The sequence below is a fragment of the Girardinichthys multiradiatus genome, chromosome 8 (genome assembly GCF_021462225.1).
Source record: "Girardinichthys multiradiatus isolate DD_20200921_A chromosome 8, DD_fGirMul_XY1, whole genome shotgun sequence".
Lineage (NCBI taxonomy): Eukaryota > Metazoa > Chordata > Actinopteri > Cyprinodontiformes > Goodeidae > Girardinichthys > Girardinichthys multiradiatus.
This window is the reverse complement of record NC_061801.1, coordinates 30822096-30840254: the sequence shown is the minus strand read 5'-3', so window position 1 is coordinate 30840254 and position 18159 is coordinate 30822096. Positions and strand designations below refer to the sequence as shown.

General features: G+C 39.8%; 1 protein-coding gene across 1 annotated transcript; it reads left to right on the top strand.

Annotated features, from left to right (window-relative positions):
* The first annotated feature begins 7533 nt into the window (after positions 1-7533).
* Positions 7534-17568, top strand: dusp4 (dual specificity phosphatase 4). Its single transcript, XM_047372451.1, has 4 exons — positions 7534-8392; positions 9343-9467; positions 11835-12054; positions 14418-17568. Exons 1-4 carry the CDS (start codon positions 8023-8025, stop codon positions 14804-14806), a joined length of 1104 nt encoding a protein of 367 aa, XP_047228407.1. The 5' UTR covers positions 7534-8022; the 3' UTR covers positions 14807-17568.
* Positions 17569-18159: the final 591 nt, after the last annotated feature.

Here is an 18159-nt window from a genome sequence, read left to right as displayed (position 1 = left end):
ATGTACTTGACTTGGAATCTGAATGATTCAACTGAATTGACTATGTAAAGTGCCTTGAAACGACATGTGTTGTAAATTGGCTCTTTATAAATAAACTGAATTGAAGTGGGGCGGCACAGTGGTGCAGTTGGTAGCACTGTTGCCTTGCAGCAAGAAGGTCCTGGGTTCAATTCCCAACCAGGGGTTTTTCTGCATGGAGTTTGCATGTTCTCCCCGTGCATGTGTGGGTTCTCACCAGATACTCCGGCTTCCTCCCACAGTCCAAAGACATGCCTGTTAGGTTAATTGGTCACTCTAAATTGACCTTAGGTGTATGAATGAGTGTGTGCATGGTTGTTTGTGTGTTGCCCTGTGATGGACTGGTGACATGTCCAGGGTGTACCCTGCCTCTTGCCCATAGACTGCTGGAGATAGGCACCAGCTCCCCCGTGACCCACTATGGAATAAGTGGTAGAAAATGACTGACTGAAGTGAATAATCAGCTTCTAAATAATCACCAATGCAAGCATGGAAATGGTTTAAACGTTCATAAAAGAATGCTGACATAATTAAGTTTATGAGATTGGAACTGTTTTAGAATGGTAGAAGTCCTCTGTTCTTCTCTGCATCTTCTGTAAGAAACTGCTCGTAATCTCATAACACAACCTTATCTCATGGTTGGCTCAAATAAATGTTTGGTGGTAACAGATTCATTTTCTCCAAATTTCACTACAGTTTCATTTACTTTATTAACTTTTGATTTAAATTTTTTTTTTGCTGGATGGCATCCATCCAATATCCATACTGAGAGGTATATCCTGTACAGGTTACCAGTCAATCACAAGACAACACAGAGACACACACTGTGCATAAACACACAACCACACATACACACATGCGCGCGCACACACTCACACACCTATGGGCAATTTAAATTGGCCAGTTACCCTAACATGCTTGTTGCTTTTTGGAAAAAAAACCCACAGGGAAATCCTGCAAGCTGAAACAACATTTTTGCCGCGAGGCAACAGTGCTAGCAACCAAAGTGCAGCCCTGCAAGAGACCAACATACAAATAATTACAGTTAGTCATCTGAGGCTAAGTTTTTTTAGTTATTTTCAGTTTCCAGCTGTCTAGCCCTTAAAAATATTTCATATGTAAAACCAAAAACATTAATATCAAATTTAAGGCCTTATGTTCTCATAAAAATTGAGAAGCTAGCCTCTATAATCTGAATGTTGAAAATGAAGATGCGTGTCATTCATTTTTGACCCTTCTGACTCTTAACTATCAGGGCTTTTAGCAACTAAGCAGTTATATTATGAACACTCAACATGCATGGCTCCAAATTATGTGTACATTAAATGTCACAATTAACTTCCTTAAAAAAATGTTTTAAAACATTAATAATTCTAATTCTTTACAAATTCCAACAGCACTTTGCAGGAATCAACCCATTGGAGGTACCAGTTTGACTGTCAGGAGCAATCTGTGTTGTAGGTCTTACTCAAGGACAAGAGGACATGAGGACAGCAGAAATTAGTGTTTGATAGATGAGGTGCTCCACCAGCTGAGGCACAGCTGTAAATTGCAGCATTCTCCAATTACCTCGTGTTGCTTTCCTTTTTGGTCTAGATTTCTTGCATACATGCTGTTTATAAATCTGTGCTGTTAAATGTTTTATGTTCTCTCTCTTTTCTCTTCCTAGAAGCTACACCTGACCTGACTCTGTATCTACCTGCGACACCTTCCTGGAGGGGGCATCATCCAAGCTTCTGATGCCAATAACTCAATGCTCACATTCTACCGATGATTGGGCCTGTCTTTCAGTGTTTAACCCTATTTTTCTCCTAGACATAGCTACTGACTGAGCTTTTACTGTGACTAATCATATGTGCTCTCTCTCATACTCTAAACTTAAAAACTGGCACAGAGTTTATCTGTTTTTTTTTCTTCCTAGATGAAACCACTAAAGGAGCTACATCTATTAACATTTACTTTTCCTTCCCATAGAAAGTACTCCTGGATCAGTGCTTCTTTGTTCTCTTTGTGTCTCTGCTCTGTTCTCTCAAACCCCCAGTCGGCCGTGGCAGATGGCCGTTTACACTGAGCCTGGTTCTACTGGAGGTTTCTTCCTGTTAAAAGGGAGTTTTTCCTCTCCACTGTCGCTACATGCATGCTCAGTATGAGGGATTGCTGCAAAGTCAACGCCAGTAACTGTCCACTGTCACTACATGCTCATCAGGGAGGAGTGAATGCTGCAAGTCACTGACTGGATGCAATCTGCTGGGTTTCCTTAGACAGAAAAACTTTTTAACCAATTTGAATAAATAACTGGATCTGACTGCACTGTTCGATAGTTAGGATTAATTGGAATGTATGTACCTGACTTGTAATCTATATGATTCTATTGAATTGACTTAGCCTATTTTAAAGTTACCCACCTTTCACCCAATGCAACAGGAAACAACACTCACCAATTATTTTTACCTCTGCCTTCCTCCCTCCCCGTTGGATGGAATAAGTGGGAGTCAGGTTTAGCCTAAACCGGCTCAGTTATGGTTGAGGTGCAAACACACCCTCCATTTCTGCGACCTGTGCGACCCCTTCTCTTTTCCAGTGGTTATAATCAGTCTTAAAGAGACAGGTACCCCCAATCGTGGTTTTTAGCATATAAATATAACCCACTATATAAATAAAACTGAATTGAACTGAATTGAAATAAAATCAGATGGAAAAATGGCATATTTTATGTATCATACTAACATCGGACTTCTCTTATAAAACCAAATTCCTTTATTTCTGTTTCAAGGTCACATTTAGCATATTGTGAGAAGAATTCAGGGGGCTATTTGGGCTTTTAGTTGCATTTAAAGCCATGTTCTGTTGTTTACTGAGAAGATGAAAATGGAGCAAATAAAAAGGAGGAGGATGATAGCTGTTTACTCTATGCTCTCCCTCTCGTCCACTGTATTGACAGAGTGCAGTTGAGGGATGTGATGTGAAGGGCTGAATGGATGGACAAGAGAGAGCAGTGGGAGGGAGAGAGGGATGGCATCACTGCAGACTCTCTTTCCGGCCAATCTCCTCAGAGTCCCTCCCCACCCTACCTCCCTTCTCTATCCACCCCTCCCACACCTCTTCGTTGTTGCTATGGCAGCAGCACCATCTCACCTGTTTAAGGGATTGTTTGGTGTTGATAGTAATGCAGCAAAGGTGTACATGTGATGCATTAATATCTGCAGTCCAGTAGGAAATCAGGTCCTGTCGTTTACGTTTAAATTCTGTCAGATTTAGTCATCTATCTCCCTTTGACTCTCCTTCACTCCAATTTTTCTTCCTGCCTGCACATTCTGCTTCTTTGTCTCGCCATGTCTCATGTCTCTGTGTGGTCAATTTTTCTCTGTATTGTCATTTTCGAATCTGTAAAATAAAAATCACACAATTAGTTAAGGGCACATGATAAGACACAGAAAGAAGACAAATTGAGGAAAAATGTGAGTAAACGGTATTGATAGTCAACATAGCCAAAATCACGAATATGAGATGGTGTGATGTTCTTTCACCTGTCTTATATTACAGTGTTTTAAACATCAATGGCCCTGTGCTAAATGTTTAAACCACTCCTTCACAGCCCGACTTTACTGTAATTTTGATCATTGGTCAGTTCTCCAGGATTTCTGAAGATCTTTTAAATATGTTTTTGTTTGAGTTCATATTTTGAGGTGTATAATATGAAAGTGGACACTAAAAGAGATAAAAATGGGTACCCGTCCTTGCTAAAATCTCAATTTCTGTTATGCAAATAATTTGATATATTTATATATTTAATACGCTGCTCATTTTATCCCTTTTTCTTGACTGACATTCAATTAGATAATTAACAATTAACATTTCTTCTTTGTCAGTATACCATAGTTCCTTTTAGTCCTTTAATCCTTTTAGTAAAGTTGAGCTTTTTAAGAGGTTAATCAGATGCTCTGTAATTGTATACAGGTGTGCATCAATGCAGAGTGCTAAAATCGAATCAAAAAGTAAGTATTAGTTTAAGGGTGTACATTTTTCCCATTTTCCTCTCTAACAGGTTTGTTTCTTTTTGTTTAAATAAGGCAGATATATGGGACATTAAAGATAAACATTGTTATTTATTTACATCATAAAAGCTTTACATTTCAACAGATAAGTGTAGATTTTTTTTATCCACTGTAAAAGAAGCAATGAGGACCCTTGAACACAACCTTGAGGTACACAGTAGGCCGGAAAAATTGAAGATAATCTTTACCCAAAAATAACCACAGAGAAGGTTAGATCAGGAAAATATATAGAACTGCACTCCAATGCAAACCCCAGTAACCCCACCCAGTATCTCTGCCTATTGAGCAGATGAAGAGTATCTGAAGCTCATGTCATTTGGAAAAAATCCAGCAAAGATCTAAACATTCAGCTGATCATCTACTGTGTGCCAGTTTTTCAGCTGGAGTAAAATGACAGTTTTATAGTATATCTGCCAAATTGCGTTATGTTTTGTGCTTTTTATAAACTCGACAGAGAAAAAAGCTCTGTGTCTTTGTGACAGGCTCCTGGCAATGAAACTGACTCCTTTCTAAGCTGTTTGTTATGTATAAACATAGGGTCGTTCCTTGAGTAATTCATAGGTTAGAACTACTCAAGATTACTGGATGTCAAGGAGGACTAGAGCCAGTGTGACCTTTCGATCATAGCAAATTCTGTTATCTGACAGAACATCTAGAACAGTCAGTCATTTTCTACCGCTTATTCCATAGTGGGTCGCGGGGGAGCTGGTGCCTATCTCCAGCAGTCTATGGGCGAGAGGCAGGGTACACCCTGGACAGATCGCCAGTCCATCGCAGGGCAACACACAAACAACCATGCACACACTCATACACCTAAGGTCAATTTAGAGTGACCAATTAACCTAACAAGCATGTCTTTGGACTGTGGGAGGACCTTCTTGCTGCAAGGCAACAGTGCTACCAACTGCACCACTGTGCAGCCCCACTTCAATTCAGTTTATTTATAAAGAGCCAATTTACAACACTTGCCCTGCGATGGACTGGCGATCTGTCCAGGGTGTACCCTGCCTCTCGCCCATAGACTGCTGGAGATAGGCACCAGCTTCCCCGCGACCCACTATGGAATAAGCGGTAGAAAATGACTGACTGATTGATGACAATTTACAACACATGTTGTTTCAAGGCACTTTACATAGTCAATTCAGTTGAATCATTCAGATTCTAAGTCAAGTACATTCCAATTGAAACTAGTTATCAAACAGTGCAGTCAAATTCAGTGTAATATTCAAATTGGTTAAAACGTTTTTCTATCTAAAACCTGGAAACCCAGCAGATTGCATCCAGTCAGTGACTTGCAGCATTCATTCCTCCTGGATGAGCATGTAGAGACAGTGGCCAGTCACTTGAATTGTGTTTGTAGCAATCCCTCATACTGAGCATGCATTGAGCGACAGTGGAAAAGACATCTAGAACAGTATTTTCTAATTAGGTAGAAAACAAAACAAAATGTTGAGATTTTACTAAAGTAAAAGTTTAAAAATAGGTAGATATATTTCATAGCCATAACCTTCTGCCATTTTTTCTTTTTATTTTTGGAGGTAGTTTTATTTTTACATCTGACATGACACAAAATAAACAGGGAGAATTTGGCATGGAAACAAGTGATTACATAATGTCTATCTCTAAAAGTATTTCAGACTCGATTAGATTGTCACAAATATCAAAGCTTTCGACACACAGATTTGTATCTGCATAGAAATCATAAATCAAATATATTCACATATTTTGTCACATTATCCCGCCCATATTTGTTCCCTCACTTGCTCTGTCTTTTCCAGGTTGAGCTTGTTTTGCTTTCAGTCTGTTTTTGTCTGAATTCTCTTCCTGTCATCTGCAGCCGTGCTGCTCTCTTTCCCCTGTAACCATGGAAATGAGATCAACATGCAAATACCTGAGCACGCTCTGAGGCTTGTGTGATGGGAGATGCAAATTGCATCCGCTTGTAGGATTACACACCAACACACATGCAGATGCGCGCTCAGACTTATGCACAAACAGGCACATGCACGCATGTAAGCACTCCTACCTGGTGGTGTTACAGGTAAGTTTTAAATACTGCAAGATTAGATGGAGTGTTGAATGTAATAAAACCAAGAGCAAAGCAATGACATTTTAATAATCTACATGTCTATCATAGCTTTGACTTTAATTTAAAACAACAAACTTCTTGTAACATGGAAACATAATACTGAAGGTTCTTTTTAAAAGTATAGTATGATACATCTGAATTTAATGTACAGTGCATGCAGGAATATCTTACTGGTTATGTAAGTTTCTTGTGATATAAAGCTTTGTTTTAAACACCTTGCCATCCTATTAATACAGGAAGCATAAAACTGACAGCCTGACAAATTTGCAGTTGTTTTTACTGGCTGTTTATGAATACAAAAAAACATAATGACCAATGAACACAGTAGAAAGGTCTGGAATAAAGTTGTGGAGAAGTTAAAATCAAAGATATAGGTTATGAAACAGCATTCCAAACCAGTGTCCTTGGAAGCCCCCTCTTTTTGTGGCCCCTTTCTGTGACCCCAAACCCAACCCAATATTTTTTCGTAATACTAAGGATTACCATGTTTTATTTTCACGAAGTAAATCACAAACTGTGGCAGTGAGCCATTTTGTCCATATCAAAACCCACCTTTGCCTCAAGCTTTAAACAGCTAAAAAGCAGCTAAAAGGCCTATGATCAAAATAAACTTTTTGGCCGACATGCAAAACGCTACATGTGACAGAACACTAACACCTCACCCTGAATGCACCATCCCCATGGTAAAACATGCTTGCGGGAGGCATCATGTTGTGAGAATGCTTTTCTTCAGCAGGTAAATAAAAGATGGTCAGAAATTATGGCAAGATGGATGGAATTAAATACATGGTATTTAAGGAAGAGATCCTGTTAAAGGCTGCTAACGTTTTGAGATGAGGGAAAAGGTTGACCTTCCAGCAGGACAATGACCTTAAATAGCCAAAGCTACATTGGATTGGTTTAGGTCAAAGCATTCACGTGTTAAGATGGCCAAGTCAAAGTCCAGACCTAAATCCAATTGAGAACCTGTGGCGAGGCTTGTAAACTATTGTTCACAGAGGCGCTGCGCCCAGTCTAACTGAGCTTGAGCTATTTTGCAAAGAAGAATGGGGAAAAATGGATTTTAGATGTGCAAAGCTGATGGAGACATACCCAAAGTACCACAAAATACCAGCAGATACTAAATCAGGTGGGCTGAATACAAATGCATGGTGCACTTTTTAGATGTTTATTTCTTGAAAAAAAGGATAACAAAAACATAAAAATGCTCTTTTTCCTTCAGTGTCGCAATTATGCACTACTTCAGGTTGATTCCTGCAAAGTGCTGTTAGAGAAATACACTGAAGTCTGAGGTTGTATTGTGACTAATGTGGAAAAGTTTTATTTATTATGACATTATTACATTATTATTATGTCATTTATTTAAGATAAATAATCATTAAATGTTACTGCCTATAGAAAAAATATTGAATTGAGTTGTTTTGAAATTTGGGACAGAAATATCAGCTGTTTTCCATTCGGTGTTTTTGCAAAAGAGTTTCTGAGCTGTTGACTTCTGGTGTTTCATTGTCGCCTTCAGTTTTATTGATGTCTTTTTGTTTTTTCAATGAATGAAAAGGCGCTCTGGGATTGGCTGCTGCTGCTGCTTGACGTCACCTCCGCCGTGACGCGATGAACCCATTCATAAAAAAAAAAAAAAAAGAAAAACAAGAGAGAAGAGTTCTTAGGATAGACGCACACGCAGAGGAGGAAGGAGAACGAACAAGAAGCTGAATGGATACCTGACTGCGCGGATAGAAGAGAGGAGAAAGAATCCACCACAGCATCCGTGCGCTTTCTTCGGCCTCCGGAGGAGAAGGCAAGGAGATAAATACCAGTAAACCCCATAAGCTTTATACACAGAACCTGTATCGAGGTGCGATGGAAGAGCTGTGCGAGATGGACTGCACAGTGCTAAAGCGGCTCCTGAAGGACGACGGCGGCCGGTGCCTGGTGCTGGACTGCCGCTCTTTCCTCGCCTTCAGCGCCGGGCATATCCGGGGCTCCGTCAACGCGCGCTGCAACACCATCGTCCGGAGGAGGGCGAAGGGCTCCGTGCTGAGCCTGGACCAGGTCCTGGCCGGAGACGAAGAGGTGCGGGGCCGCCTGCGGTCCGGGATGTACTCCGCCGTGGTGTTGTACGACGAAAGGACGCCGGACCTGGACTCAGTGAAGGAGGACAGCACGGTGACCCTGGTCCTAAACGCGCTGTTAAGGGACTCCCAGGGAACACTAGTATACCTGCTCAAAGGTAAAATATCTCTCCTTTAGACCACTTTTACTCATTCACTACGGACTATATTATCAACAGAAACTTTTATATTAAAATACTCATATAGTTAGAGCAATTATTCGTCATTATAATATATTATTGTTTATTATTGAGATCAGACAGTATGGAATCAACATCTTGCAATGCAAAAAATGTCTATAGATATTCAGTTTATACTTAGCTTATACACTAGTTCATTTAAAATAGACAGTATATATATATATATGCACACACACACATATACAGTAAGTACACAATGTACATACTCACATAAATACATACTGTCGCATTATAATTTGTTTGGGTTAAATAAAAATAACGGCAACAATAATAATATTTCAGTATTTCAAGGTTGAGAGATCCTGGTGAATCACTTTCATCCACATCCACACACTCATAGCTCAATGGCTGAGTGGATGAGGTAATGCTGATGCGTAGAAGCCACATGAAAACCAGAGTGGTACACAGCACACCCAGGATCATTTCACAAGGAGTCCTCTGTGGGGGTTGGAAAGGGAGAATCTGAATCTGAAATGAAAAATAAAAAGGGGGAAAATTAAAAAGTCAGGTTATGTGTTCTATATTCTGAAAGCAGAAGATGCTGAAAGCTGTGGCGCATACCTTTTTTTTTTTTCTATGTGTGCGTCGGTGTGTGCCTGCATCCTAATGATGCAGGCGGCTTGAAGCACAAGGCTCTGAGCGGCTCGTGAACATGAAACATCCCAGTTAATGCAGATTGACACAAGCGCCAGTTGTCAGACTGCAGTTGGATGTTTCCCTTTGAAGGAAATGTTTTAAATCAACTGAAAGCTGACCATGTTGGGAAGATCCTACTACAGATTTAGTTTGCTCCTCTTGATTATCTCTAAATGTAGATCATCAAAAATTATGTTCATTAAAAAATACAATTTTATGTTGTTTGTTTCTAGGTGGATATGACAAATTTTTCTCAGAGTATCCTGAGTTTTGCTTAAAAAATAAATCCTTGCCGGCCCTCACCAGCCAGTCCAGCATCGACTCCTGCTCATCGTGTGGAACACCACACAACGATCAGGTAAAACAATCACTGTCTGCCCGAATATGTTTTCTGCATAAAACAAAAACAGTAAACCCGCCCATATTAACAAGATTCAGTATTGTATGGTTTCTCCTTATTGTGGTATTTACACAAACATTTGAAACTCAGAAATGTATAACATGATGTAATGTTTTTTATGTTAGACCTCTGCTAGAATAATGTTACATTTGGATTGTCTTTGCTCAGTTCCACATCTTCTTTATTTACTTGATTTCTTTGTTCCTAGTTAGATTTTTATGCTTATGTCTTTTTATCCTCTGAAAAGCACTTTTGGTTTCACCTGTCTCTATAAAAGGGGCTCTAGTATAAACACTTGGAAAATGTAATAGTAGTTTCAGTTGGTTATTGTGCAAAACATTTTTCCTTTTTGCTGCTCTACTCCTTAGTATCGCTTAGTAACGCTCCTTTGAGTAACGCTGGGAGTATTTGCTCTGGTAGAGCCTGCATTTAGCTGCTCAACAGACATGGCCTTTGCAGTTTAATTATAACCTTCATAGGAGTGATGGGTGGAGCTCCATTAGTTTCCACCCCATGACTGTATTTGTTTTTTGGGAACGGAAATATTGATAAAGAGCCATATTCGTCCTCTTCTTACGGAGATGCCAGAGAAACTCGGGTTGTCAGCTGGGTTTAGACAGAGCAACGCAGCACTGCTCCTCCCGCGTCTCTTGCTGTGCACTGGCTATCAGCTAGCTGAAAGAAAGGTTGTTACACTTTTCCCTTTGCTTACAAGAAAGGTGAATTTGGCAGTTTTAAAACACTTGCAGCTTTGAATCCGCTTTTAATACTCCCAGTGTTACTGTATAAAGAGCAGAATCCCAAAAAGGATCATATTCTGAACAATAAGCACTTACTACTAAAACATGCTATTAATTTTAGCAGGTCATTAATCAATATTTTGCTTAAGTATACAAATCGAAATAACAATAAATAAATAGTGTAGATCACATTATTGTAACTGTAGTAACCAAAATGTTATGCTAGTTAAGTAGCAATCTAAATCATTGTTGCTTTTATGCAGTATTTTTAATTAAGGTTATTGTACAGTAAAAGTCGCACTTAATATGGTTCATGGGTGTAAACACAAGAGGTTATTAACTCTAATGAAGGATTAATGTATTAAACATTACTAACTTATTTTTACCAGTCTCATGGCCACTTTAGATTGATTAACATGACTAAAATAAGTCACTGAAAGGAGTGGGCTGAAAGTCACAGTTCATCATTGATTCAGCACCCGATCACTTCCTGTGACCTAGCTGGCCTTGGTTTTTTGTTGGACAGTGATCTGTTTGTTTCAGCCGGCGGATTTTACGCAACCCTCACAGTCACATGTGCTTTGGGTTTAATTCCCCTGCAATTCACGAGGGCAAGAGCCTCAGACAACCCTGCCTCTGTGTGCATGTCTGCGTTCTCTGAGAAAATCACTTCATTGTCTCTCCCCCTGTCCTATCAGGTGCATTTTTTATTAATTTAGAGAGCTGCAACTTCCTGTGGCAGCATGAATGTGACGGAGCAACTAGCCGAGAGCGATGCAGCCCACTGCACCCCTCCTCGCTCCACATCTCTTAGCAGTATTGATCATTTCCTGACTGTCAGTACTGAATTTGTCAGCGGCAGTGACATAAACAGACAGAGCTTTTTGTCAATAAGCAGCACTGCTGGTATGAACTGCTGCTGACTGCCTGACCTCTCAGATCCGGTAGAAGAGGGGCTCTTTAGCTCAATGTTCATTAGATAATGTGTTTACAAGGAGTTCAGAAATAAAACTGAAGGCTGAAATAGGAGTTTTCACATAGAAGGAATATTTACCTGATTTAATATTTGATGAACAAGCCACATTTTTCAACCAACTCAGTGCCAGCACAGGTCTTATGTTGCTGCAGATTTTTTCCATTCTCTAGGAAGTTTAATAAATATTCATAACCTTGGTGCTTTAGGTACTTGCCTGGGCATTGCACATGGCACAGAGATGATCTTGCCTACACAAGAGCAGCTGCAAGCATGCTCTGCTCAGAGCAACTAAACGCAGTGAAACCACATTAAAAACATGCCAGTATTTCTGCTGAATTATCTGCTTTCATCAGATGATCAACATGAGCCATAAATATACAACTTAAATGGTCCGGCCACGTCTATCTCATAAGAACCGTTACTAATGCGATTAAGAAAATATTATATGAGGTCAAGTCTCTGGGCCTCTTTGGCTCACTGAGACAGTGAATGCTCTTTCTTCCTGCTTTCATCTACTTACATTCTCTCCAACACAAGTCATTTATCACTTTTTAAGGGATGATTAGTTAAACCAATTCATAAAGATTTCCCATATGTTGCTGTCTCCAGGGCGGCCCTGTCGAGATCCTCCCGTTCCTCTACCTTGGCAGCGCCCTTCACGCCTCCAAGAAGGAGGTCCTGGACAGTATTGGAATCTCTGCCTTGCTGAACGTGTCGGCCGACTGTCCCAACCATTTTGAGGGCACTTACCAATACAAGTGCATCCCTGTGGAGGACAACCACAAAGAAGACATTAGCTGCTGGTTCCTGGAGGCCATCGAGTTCATAGGTCAGTTTCTGATGGGAGGTGTGCTTGCATAATATGACAGCCCTTTTAAGATTGCAATGGGTGTTACAATTTGTTCTGCGTGGATTCTATGCATCCATTATAGAATAAATGCCTTAAAATGAAGGGAAATCTGGAAATTGGCTCTAAAACACTGAAGATATTTTGGCATTTAAGATGTAATTTTTATATTAAGAGGAATAATAAAATATATATTTCCTAATCTGTCAAACATTTTTGTTTTTGAGTGCATAGTGTAGTCAAGTGTGCTTCTATTTTGCATATCCGCACTGAGACTCTGTGCGTGCAGGAGTGTGGGTTAGCATGTGTTCTGATGTATATGCGTGTGTGCAGGTTAAGGTTGCTGGTATGCGTCATAGTTAGCTGCTGTGGGACCAGAGTCTGACTCATCCGGTGTTACCAAGTAAAGAGACGCCGTGCTGGATTAACTTAGAGTCGGTCTGTGCAAAGTTGTGTTTGTTGTAGAGAGAGATTAGGAAAAAATATTAGAGATGAATAACTGTCAATGGTAATCTAACTCTTGTCTAATTTTTCTGCACAAACTAAAAATCATTAGGAGAAAATTCAAAAGGGGTTATAATAAAACACATCTTGATTCTTTGAGGTTCAGACTTTTTGCAGGCAGCCAAACTTGATGGAAACTCTATGTCCTGTAAATGCTGTAATCAAACCATTACCTAGATCAGGTTATTCTTTCTGAGAAAGTAACAGCATGTATGCACACTGAGACAGAGCCATAAATAGGCCAGAGGAGGAAATGTGAAAAGGAGTTGCAAATGATTCAAATTTTGCACTTGTGTGTTTCGGTTACTGTAAATGTGATTTGCAGCATTCTCACTTTGAGGTTAGTTATTGGTTTGAGAGCACAGAGAAGCATGAAAGTGCGTAGGAGTGAAAACGAAAGCGGTTTTAGGTGATGCGTCACTGTACATTTGGTGTGATAAAGATACTTGCTGGGTGTAAAAATACAAATAAAGGATGAGAATTAGTTCAAATGCACAGGTTCCAAAGCATAACTTATCCAATATCCAATCAACAACTGCTTTGATGAAATATTAATTTCATTTTATTTTTATAAAGCAAAGAAATCAGATGAATAAATTAGTTAAATTGTGATATTTGGTAGAAATACAAATTAAATTGGTTAGAACATCACATATTGGCTGCACGGTGGCGCAGTTGGTAGCACTGTTGCCTTGCAGCAAGAAGGTCCTGGGTTTGATTCCCGGCCTGGGGTCTTTCTGCATGGAGTTTGCATGTTCTCCCTGTGCATGCGTGGGTTCTCACCGGGTACTCCGGCTTCCTCCCACAGTCCAAAGACATGCCTGTTAGGTTAATTGGTCACTCTAAATTGACCTTAGGTGTATGAATGAGTGTGTGTTTAGTTGTTTGTGTGTTGCCCTGCGATGGACTGGCGATCTGTCCAGGGTGTACCCTGCCTCTCGCCCATAGACTGCTGGAGATAGGCACCAGCTCCCCCGCGACCCACTATGGAATAAGCGGTAGAAAATGACTGACTGACAAATTAAATTGGTTAGAACATCACATATTGAACTATACGTAGAAACCAACAAACCTGCTAAAAGCATGCTAACAAGCTCCCATTGAGGCTCGGCTAGCCTTCGCTGTATAGTTTGTTTTTCTTTTAAGTAATATCATTATATTGCAAGTTAAGTGGTACAAAGCGCACAGACAATTTATGTCGAGGTAGATCAGTTTAGTTAACAACCCCTTGTTAGCAAGCTAACAAGCACACAATGAGGCAACTAGCATGTTCTGCAAAATTTTGTTTGTTTCTTACTACTATTCTAACACGTGTTTAGTACAGTGTGACAGAGTTAGATCAGTTTAATTAAATTATAAACACTTATAACAACAGCAAATTAAGAGATGCTAAAATCATGCTAACAAGCTCACAATGTAGTCCAACAAGCAAGTTACTTTAGATTTACATATTTAATATGTTAGGAAAGCAGTTAATCCGCCCTGGCTGAGGCTAGTGAAATTGAACCAAAAGACAGGGTAGTTAATCACAGTTTATTAATTATTTGACAGTATTATTTACACATAGGACTGAGTTGATTTGTAAAGATTTTCTCTTTTAATAAATGAAACATTTTTTTCATCGTGTGATATCAAAATTTGTTTGATGATCTTAAACATTTAATTAGATATAAGAGGAAAAAAACAAAACAAAAAAAGAAGCTATCTCTAGTATTTCACCTAGGTGTGCAAGAGCAGGGATATGGAATAAACCTGGGCATTTTGTGAACATAGGTTTTGGCTGGAGATGATTTGATTGCTTTAGTGGACTCCTCTGAACTGTGATTCCTCTGTTTTCTCAGATTCAGTACGGGACTCAAGTGGACGGGTGCTGGTCCATTGTCAAGCAGGCATCTCCCGCTCTGCCACCATCTGCCTGGCATACCTAATGAAGAGGAAGCGGGTGCGTCTAGATGAGGCATTTGAGTTTGTGCGCCGCCGCCGCAGCATCATCTCCCCTAACTTCAGCTTCATGGGCCAGCTGCTGCAGTTTGAGTCCCAGGTCCTCGCCACCTCCTGTGCCGCTGAAGCTGCAGCCACAGCGAGCCCGCTGCTTGGACCCAAGTCTACAGTGGCCACCGGTTCGAATGTTGCCACACCCACATCTCCATTCATCTTCAACTTCCCGGTGTCAGTGGTGAACCCGGCCTACCTGCACCACAGCCCCATCACGACCTCCCCCGGCTGCTAATGGACAGCCCTACTTGACTCAAGTGAGAGCAGACTTTGCTGGAAGAGCTCTCGGTCTCACTGACCTCTGCAGTATGTTCGTACTTCCACGACATGGAGGCAAGAAGCGTCACGGTGCCTGAAAAGGACTTTTTTAAATTTCACAAACCAGCCAACGCTCCGTCGGTTTACAAGAGATTTATTCCAGTTGACCAAAAACAAAATGTCTTTTCTAGACGTGTTTCTTGTTCACGTAGAGTGTTGGACTGACACTGACTCAAAGACACACTTTTTCTTCCAACATTCACAGAGACACACTGACACACAGAAACCTAACACGGTGAGGCCTGTGCAGCAGCAAACCTATCTTACCCTCTCTCCCATGCACACGTTCATGCCTGCCGACTGAAAAGGCTCAGTATGAAGATAGCTTGTTTCTATGGAGACAAGGTCCTTATGAGAAGAGATGGACACAGGAAGGAAGGGGGGAATTTTAAGCACTCCCTTTCCTCCTCGGGTGTCCCTCCTGACTCCAGACAAAGGAGATGGATGGAGAAGGAAAGAGGGAGGGAAAAAAGAGGTTGACAGAAAGCAGGAGCCTCTTCAGTGACAGGTGTTCTGCCGGGGATCCGACCGGAGCTTCCTGCCCTTCGCACATCCTCTTCCTCTCCTCTTATCTCCCTTTTCATCCCTTTATGCTTCCTCCCGCCTGCTCATCCTCTCATCTCTGCCTCTCATCTTAGGCCTGCCCCACTCCCTCTTTTCTTCTCTGCTTTTCGTCTTCCCACTAAGGAGGTTAAAAATAAATAAAACAAGATGCCAAATAAAAAGGCTGGGGCCCCTTATAAATGGACTGGGAAACCCCTGACACCAGGAAAAGCCCTTCTGCTTCATATAAAAAAACTTAGGCAAAAAGGGCTGAAATTTGTGGAAAAAAGAGGTGCTTTGGTGATCTACTGAAGTAAACTTGCTCTGTCCAAGATTCTCCCTGGAAGACAGTACCATTCTTTTTAAACATATTTTAAAATATATGTTCTAAACTTAAAAAACTGAGACTTACTTCTTCTCATCAATGTTGTATTTCCTATAGCAGTCTGAAATGAAGTAAACAGTGGCTCCTGTTTGGTGCCTTGAAAAAATGTTTTTCAGTCAACAAGCAAAAATAAGCATTGGTGTCAGTAGATGGTCCTTTTAGATGTGCCTTGTTCATCAAGGTATCCCCAGCATTTGTTTTGGCATTTGTTTGTTTTTTTAACATCTGCAAGGCAGCAGACTGGTTAATGTTTGGCAAACCTCTAAAAATTGACAATGGGCATGGGCCGGTAAGAGATTCTTACAAAGTTTTACAGTATCCAAAAAATGCATGCAAAAATGTAGACCTTAGACCCAAGCAAAAATCTAGAATAAATTCCTGTTAAATTTACTAGCAGTTTGCTAGTACTTACTTTGGAAAATATACCTTTTTGCCCATATTATTATTAAAATGCAATTAAAGACGATAAAACAAGTTGAATCACCAAGATCGCCAAGAACCAGTGCTAATGCTAGCTAGCTAAATACTGCAGATGTGCTAAATGTTAGAATTTTTAAGACCAAATTAGACTAAACTTCACGTTTAGGATTTTAACTGTTGATATTTATAAAATGCCTAATTTAGTTTTGAAGTCTACAACAAAATAACAGCTAACAAGCTCACAAAGAGGCCTGACTGGCATGTTGCCCTAAATTGAGATTACCGCTGCTATATAAATGGTGCAATTCAAACTCTAGTTAAATAGCACAAAGCACCAAAAGATATCAAATGACAATTCATGATTTAGATCAGTTTATTTCAATTATAAAGTCTTAAGTTTTGAAGGACAAGTATAGAAGCCTTTTTTCAGCCAGATGACTGGCAGTGCATAGAAACAGGTGGGGGATGGGTGCTATAGCCCCACACAGCCAGAGAAAACCATGGCCAGTCTTTCACTTTTTCTTGAAACTCTTAAAAAAAGACTTTAAACGACAAGAATTGTATAAGGGAACATTTTTAACATTTTTGAAATCGTATCTTTTTTATACCTTAAGATCACTAACCAACCCATGCCTATTCCACCATCGACAAAATAAATGCCTAATTATGGGTTATGGGTTTTTAATGGGTTTATCAATTGACCCAAACAAGAACGCTTTGATATGTATAAAAAAACTCAATCAGGAATAATTGTACTTCAGAACCAGTCGAGCACAAAAAAAAATCATTACATCACAATTCGCAAGCACTCCCACATCACTAAAGGTTCAGGTGAAGATGAACACTGTGTTAGACCAATAAAGGCAAAAAAGCTCATTTTTATACCAGACTCGAATCTAAGCTACACAGACACCCGTACAGACTCACAGACATGTTTGAGGTTTCTACACTTTTTTTTTTTTAAGATTGTCGGCACCTCTTTCTCCTGTGTAGCACTTTGAAGTGATGCAATACTGTATTTGTAATCTTATTGGTTGATTTGCACATCGTTGGTGATAAGTCGATCTTTGTATCGAGAGTTAGACAAAAAGAGGGCCTGTGGATGAAAAATGCAATACTTTGTACAGATGTGAGTGGTTTGTATCTGTACGTCTTAACATGCCTCTCTGTGTTAAGTCCCATCTATATCTCTCTCCTTGTCTCTGGTCCATCTTGGCAATATTGACCCTGCAAATGGAAACAGGTTTCCCTAAGTTTCATTGTGGAATGAATGACCTGTGCATTATTTATTACTGAAGACCTACTGTTGAATAAACAATCTTCTTAAATAACTTTGTGTTCTTTGTTTTATTCCAGTTTTGTATTTTATTTTTAATGCAACTTGCCTCCATTAAGAGCTCACTAAAAGATTGCAATTGAAGTAATATGAATGCAGCAAATAGTGTAGAAAAATCATGGAAGGACTTATCTAAACACAGTGGTAATAGTTCAAGCTAATTTTCTATAGACATATTTCCCTCTTTAATTCAGTTGAACTTCCAGCCATTTCTATTTAGATAAAAAAAAAATATGATTACAGGTCCTTCTCAAAATATTAGCATATTGTGATAAAGTTTATTATTTTCCATAATGTCATGATGAAAATTTAACATTCATATATTTTAGATTCATTGCACACTAACTGAAATATTTCAGGTCTTTTATTGTCTTAATACGGATGATTTTGGCATACAGCTCATGAAAACCCAAAATTCCTATCTCACAAAATTAGCATATCATTAAAAGGGTCTCTAAACGAGCTATGAACCTAATCATTTGAATCAACGAGTTAACTCTAAACACCTGCAAAAGATTCCTGAGGCCTTTAAAACTCCCAGCCTGGTTCATCACTCAAAACCCCAATCATGGGTAAGACTGCCGAC

Bases quoted from the DNA above. Each gene is read 5' to 3' on its own strand.
- dusp4 (XM_047372451.1), top strand. From the start codon at position 8,023: ATGGAAGAGCTGTGCGAGATGGACTGCACAGTGCTAAAGCGGCTCCTG. The intron at 9,468-11,834 runs GTAAAACAATCA...TGCTGTCTCCAG, and splicing joins GAACACCACACAACGATCAG to GGCGGCCCTGTCGAGATCCT. The intron at 12,055-14,417 runs GTCAGTTTCTGA...CTGTTTTCTCAG, and splicing joins GGAGGCCATCGAGTTCATAG to ATTCAGTACGGGACTCAAGT.